Source organism: Impatiens glandulifera, chromosome 1 (assembly GCF_907164915.1).
Source record: "Impatiens glandulifera chromosome 1, dImpGla2.1, whole genome shotgun sequence".
In the NCBI taxonomy this organism is placed as follows: Eukaryota; Viridiplantae; Streptophyta; class Magnoliopsida; order Ericales; family Balsaminaceae; genus Impatiens; species Impatiens glandulifera.
Window position 1 is genome coordinate 75,726,369 of NC_061862.1, and position 7,029 is coordinate 75,733,397.

The window sequence follows — 7,029 nt, forward strand, 5'->3', positions numbered from 1 at the left end:
TAGCCACCAAAATCTCTGCGGTCATTTTCAAAAAAAAATTATATAAAAAAATTAATTTCTCATTTCAATAAATGAATAAACCTAATAAAATAGCTTGGGAAAAATTATAAAAAGCATCTAATTAAATAAGTGGACCATCTAGTCGATCTCTACTAGTCTGTTCTTATCCACTTGAATGACAGGTAGAACAATTTACTCTTCAAAACAAACAAACAAAAATATTAAATCAATTTAAAATGATAATTATTTGTCATTGCCTTGATATGTGTGAAAAAATTTAAAAACCTTTAAAATCAAAAAAAAATCTTTTATTTTAAATAAGATAAAAGAGTGATAGATTTAAACATTAAGAGTCTCCAAACAAACAAAATAGCTTGAAGTGTGCAAGTTTTAATTTCAGTTTTTTTTTTTTTGATTTTATGGTTAGTTCACCAGGGAGGAAGATAATAGTATTTATATGTTTAGATTACTTCCAACTTTAATAAACCGTGTATTTACAGTACCTCCACTAATTTTATCTATAAAAAAAATAAATATATTATATATAAATAAACATTTATGCCCAATAATAAAATATGACAATACTGAGAAGTAAAAAACTACTGTCTCTGTAATAGCTTCCAAATCAATACGTTCAAAATAAGCTAACAACACTTGTTATAAATACCATCCAAAACAAGTCAATTATAAGAAGAACCATTACAATGTTGAGGCGCAAATGATGACATCTTATCGAACTTTCATATATTCCAAAATACTGATAACCCACCACCAAAACATTTGAATCCCCTTATAGATTTGATCATTCAAAGGTCAGTAACATAAAATTGTGAATCATCGAAAATTTGACATTTGTTCTAGAATTATTCATATTTCTCTCATACAAAATATTCACGACCATTATGACACTACAGACAACCACCTTTTCCCCAATATACTAGTGACAATCGGGCAATGATTTGACCCAATCTAATTTATATTTGTCATAACCATTCCGCATTGATTGTGTTCCAAAGCATCCATCATATACTAGTGGCAATCGGGCAATGAAGAAGCTAGTGGATAGTTGATTCATCATGCCTTAGACATATTACAACAACGACATGTCTTTTTGATCCCTCTTCTCATAGTTGCTTATCAATAGTGATCCCAATTTGAGAGCACCAAATGAAAATATATCTGAGAAAGAACTTTATTATATAAAATGAGGTCCCTATTAGAGATAAGAAAAGCTATCATAACAATAAATAACATTGACCCACACAGCTATCATGTTATTCTACTTTAGAACAATATTATTGAACTGTTTCAAAATTGACTTACCGATCATTATTTTGTAAGATTGGTGTAGGCATCTCGTTTTGTCTGATATTCTTTCTCAAGTCATTAATGTTGGGAATAAAATAATTATCAACAGGGTTCTAAACGAGTCAAGCCAAGCCAAGCTGAGCAGTTCTAGGCTCGAGCTCGGCTCGTTTAGCATATATTTGGGCATGAGCTTGGCTCGAATTTTTATATTAGAGGTTGAAACTCGGTTCTTATATATTTTAGTTGGGTTCATGAGCGGTTTAAACTCGGTTTGTTTAGAGCTCGTTTACCACCTATAAAAGACTTCACTTTACGAACATGCTTGCAAGTCCATTAACGATTTTTTAAAAGAATACTCACTTTAAAGTCCATAAATGAGTCTTTAAACAAATATTTTATGACCCTCTAAACGAACATGCTCGCAAGTTCATTAACGATTTTTTAAACAAACATGTTCGCGAGTCGATGAGCAGAATATCCAAAAGCCCTAGCTTGGCTCGCTCAAATTTTAAAGTTTTTAAACGAACTCAAATGACTCGAACAAACTTTTTATTGAGCCAAAATTCGAATATCTCGCCAACACCTCTATTTTGTCAAAACCAACTCAATCGTACCCAAAATAATCGTTAATTAGTCTTAAATAGAAACTAAATTAGTTAATTTAATGGTTAAATTGAATGTGTGGGTTCAGAGTCGTGCATTTGAATCCTAACAGAACCGATTTGCTCCAAAACAATATGGACTACAATTTTATTTTTTTATACCATTTTCATCATTTAAATAAATTATTAAGTTTTGAGTTTTAATTGAAAGTATGAAATAAATAAGTCTAGGAATATATACTTTAATAAATTAAATTTACTAGTTTATTAATCATTTCTAATATTAAAAAGTAAACATATTTAAACAATTAAATTAATAGAGTAATCAAATTTATATTTTTGTTTTTAGGTCCTTATAAGATTTTTATTAATTATATAATAATTTTTTTCTCGAACATCACAATTATTTTAATCATAAATTATTTGTTTTATTAATTAAAATATTAAAATATTTTTATTTTAAATAAAAAATATTTTAATAATTATTTATTATTTTATCAAATTATTTTTTTTTGTTGGAAAGAAATAGCTAGGGTCAACTAAAAAATAAAATCCAAAAAAAGTAGGGTCCCATACTCCATGTCTGAAGGCTGTCCATCATTTCATTTATTTATTTTTGTTTTTTATAAGGAAAATTCATTAAATTAATTTGTATTTTTGTATGTCACGTATCTTTCATTTTATTCTTTTTATGTATTTAGTACTCAGTCATTTTATCTTTTAGAATTGTTTGATTTGAGTTTATATTTGATTAAAAATTAAAAAACAAATATTATTGTGTTAATAAATTAAGATAGTCTTATTGTTAAAATTAATGTAATACAATATTTTTTTTAAAATTACCATAATTTGTATTGGATTCGTAATTTTGATATCTCTAAAATCCTTAAAGAAATTATATATATAATCAACTAAAAATAGAAAAAGTTAAAGAGTGTAATAATTATTAGTTTTCAAGTCTTTCTCTTAGTTTTAAAAAGTATTTTTTATTTATTAATTATTAAAAAAAATATTAACTAAAATAATAAAATATTTTTATTAAATTTAAATTTTAAATATAAAAAATATTTTGATAATTTAATCCTATAATTTTTTTAAATATTCTATCTTTTTTAATCAAATATATATATATTTTTTTTAAAATCTAATAAAAATACTAATAAAATAACTCAAGATAAAACAAACTAATCTTAAAATATTGAATTAGGAACAAATAAATTTATTATAATTTAGGCTTAATTTTTATTTAACACGTGTTTATTGATGTAAGAGTCGAGATGCCGGTTTATGCACATAAAGTGAGCGCCAACAACTTCTAAATAAATTAATTTCTACATTAAAAAAATAAAATAATAAAAGAAAAATGTATAATGCATGCTCTATTATAGCTTTTGATATTTATTTATGGAGTTGCGTGGCTGGAATGAAGGGCACTAGTGATAAAAGTATTATTTAAAATATTGAAAATTTTGAATTCAATTATTATTAATAAATATTTTAAAATGAAATGAGACGGTTAATGACAAATCTTAGTTATAAGAGGTTCAAATTGTATTGAATAAAAAATAATAATTTGAACAAATTATAAAAAAATAATTATTTACATAAATATATATATATATATATATATATATATATATATATATATATATATTGATTGATTGATAGTTAAAAAAAAGTAAAATGAGTGTAAAATAATATTTGAGTTATTTTCAAATAATTTAAAATAAATTAAAAATCTTATACCCTCATATTTAATTAATGAAAAAATAAAAATAGTAATAAATTAAGTAAAGGGTAATTTTATCAAATAAACCATTATTTTATAATTTTATTATTTAAATAATTAATTAAAAAAATATTTTAATCAATTTACCTAAATAAATCTTTTTTTTTCTCCAGAAAAAACAGAACATATAGACTTTGTTATGATTTGAGTTATTTAAATAATTTAGTTGATTTAATATTATAAAAAATTGAGTATTTGTATTAATATAAAAGAAAAATATATTTTAAAAAAAGAGTATTAAATAAAAATATAACAAGTTATTTGAGAATTATTTTAAATAATTTTAACTTAACTCGTTAAGGCTAAATATATATATATATATATATATATATATATATATATATATATATATCAAACAAGACATAAGAATATAATAATATAGGAAAGTAGTCAAAAGAAGCAAGCTGTTCATTTTCATTAGAAAAGAAAATTACAGTAATTCACGCCGGGGAAAATGTTCGATAATCTATGCACAAAAATACACAACGAACAAAAAAAAAGTGGGACCTGTTTGGAGTGGATTCTAGGAAGAAACAAACTCCTGAGGGTCTACTTAAATATTAATAATTATGTCAGAAATCAGAAGATCTCAAAGGTCGGTAATAATTAATTACGTTTTTAAATATTAACCAAACACCAACAAAAACTAAATAATACAAAATTACTCTTAGATTTATCTCACCAAGACACAATTTATTTTATAATGATTTTTAATATATATATTAGAATGTCAAGAATTTAACTCTTCAATATATCTGGATTAATAAAGACTTTTGATCACTTAAATAAAAACTTTCATAAAATAAAATAAAATTAATTATAATTTATAATAAAAAAATTGTTAACAAAGAGAAGTTGTTGAAGAGGGATGATGAAACAAAATCTTGTTTTGAAGACATCCTCAATCACACATAGAATTCAGATCACACATTTCTAAGTTTAATCTCTATGATTCGAGTTAGGGATTTTATTTTTTATTTTTTTTAGAATCACATGAGAGAATTTAGAAAAAAAAATAAAAGAGAAAATAACGTGTCACTACATCAGTCACGAAAAATGATAAAATGTGATAAGAAAGAAAATAGATAAAATTTATTAATTTTTCAGTTGCATAATGTCATTCCTTGTTTACGTATTTTTATTTTCTTTAAGGCTTTGTTGGAGTATGTATTTTTAAAAAAGTTTAGAATATTAGAAATAATGATTGGTATGTAAACATATTTAGGTATACAATTTAGAATGTATTAATATATATTGATAAAATAAAAGAATTTTAATATTTGGTTTAATGAATTAGTAATGTGATAGAGAAAAAAAAGAGAAAAAGAAACAAAAATATAAGAATAAAAATAAGGATAATGTTAATGTTAAAAAGAAGGAGGGTGAAATGATGTTTTTAAGGTTTTATTGGATAAGAAATTATTTAAAAAATTAAGAGAGATAAAATAATTAATGATGAGTAATAATTTTGAAGATCTATTTTATTTTATTTTTATTTTTTTTTGATAAAAAAAATTTAAATGGTATTGATATATATTAATAAAATAAATAATAATAATTTAAAATATAGAGAATTTTGGTTAATAAATTGAGTAATGTAAAATAATGTTTAATTTATATGAGTTATTTAAAAATCCCATACCAAACAAGGTTTTAAAATTTGGATTATTCAAATAACTTAAACTAAACCATACCTACCTTAGGATATCCTTTCTAGTTCCTGAATTATTTATCACATAAATGGTATTAGTATTTAATCAAAAATTATTTATTTTAAAAAGTAAAATAAAAATATTTTAATAATTTAATCAATAAATTAATTAATTTCATTAATAAATAGATAAATAAATAAGATATACTATATTATTTCAAAAATTCTAACCGAACCAACCCAATCCTTTTGTACTTTTTCTTCCCACTTTTTTTTTTCATCTTCTATTTATTTTTTTTTTCAATAAACAAAAACACTACAAATTTGTTGCTCCACTAGTCCTCAAAATTTTCAATCATGTTTTTTTATTATTAGTTATTGATTCACTAATATATATATATATATATATATATATATATATATATATATATATATATATATATTAGTAAAAAAAAAATCTCTAACATCTCTCAAAATGCATGCTTAACTGTGGAAATTAGTCAAGATTATGAAATGTGTGTTAAATTAAGTATTGATGTTGAATTTGCATGTAAATTTTATTTTTTAAACCGCAAACATGCTTTGCTGTACCTAATCCCTTTCTCAATTAATTGATGTCAGTTATTTATTATTATTATTATTATAGTAAGTATTATTCTTTTGACTGTTAAAATAAATATGATCAAACACCTGCAGATGCTTGGTTTATTTATTTATTTATTTATTTTAATTTATAAGCTATATTTATCTTATTTAAATTAAGTCCTGACCAAAGAATAAAAGGTAAATAAATGTTGAAAAAGAGACTAAATTCAGAGAGCATTAGATTCGAAATAAAGAAGACATATTACATTTAATAATTTATATCAAATCAAGAAGAAGAAGGAGAAGTTCGTCTGGCCGGCCGGCTGGTCGGCAGAGTCGCCGGAGAAAAATACTCTGTTTTAGTTTTAGTTTTAGCGGGGAATCCTTCAGTGTGTCTCATGACCCAGAATCTCTCTATCTCCTCCGGTTTCCTTCCCGGAATCCTCCCTGCTATCAATCCCCACCTATAAAATATAAAAAAACATTTGAATCTCATTCTATGAATAGTTAACTTTATTAATTAACCTGTCTCCGACGAGTTTGTGCATTCGATAAACCAGATCTTCTTCTTGTTCACTCATCATAATGAACTCCCACTCTATGCTATTCACTTCTGTTATAAAATGATTCATTCAAAACTAAACTAATAATAGTTTCGATATATAAAATCAAAAACCCAGATTCAAAATGATACCCACCTTCAGAACAACAACTATTGTTGTTATTATTATAATTATAATGATGATGATCTCCGGCAATCTTGGCTTGCTTTCTGCGCCGGCTATCCATTCTTTCTTTCTTGTGTTTGTAAGGATATGTAGAGAGAGAAAATGTATAGGATGGTGTTAACATTTATACTAGGTTTTCTAATATTTATTGATTTTTTTTTATTAATATTTTAAGAAAACAACATTTGAACATTAAAATATGTTTACTATAGCAAACATTATAGATAAAGTGAAAAGAATAAGTTGTTAAGGGATTTGATTATCTTAAGTGTTGGAGTAGGGTTATGAAAATAGGATAAGATTTGTTTGATTTTTAGTTTAGGGGTTTTTTTTATGATTTTAAAAAAATATATTTAATTAAAAAAT

The 7,029-nt window shown here is 23.5% G+C and overlaps 1 protein-coding gene across 1 annotated transcript; it reads right to left on the reverse strand.

Annotated features, from left to right (window-relative positions):
• Positions 1-6,177: 6,177 nt before the first annotated feature.
• On the reverse strand, positions 6,178-6,766 carry LOC124922014 (MYB-like transcription factor ETC3). The gene is made up of 3 exons (XM_047462734.1): positions 6,634-6,766; positions 6,461-6,548; positions 6,178-6,399 (listed from the first exon to the last, which is right to left on the reverse strand). Exons 1-3 carry the CDS (start codon positions 6,722-6,724, stop codon positions 6,222-6,224), a joined length of 357 nt encoding a protein of 118 aa, XP_047318690.1. The 5' UTR covers positions 6,725-6,766; the 3' UTR covers positions 6,178-6,221.
• Positions 6,767-7,029: the final 263 nt, after the last annotated feature.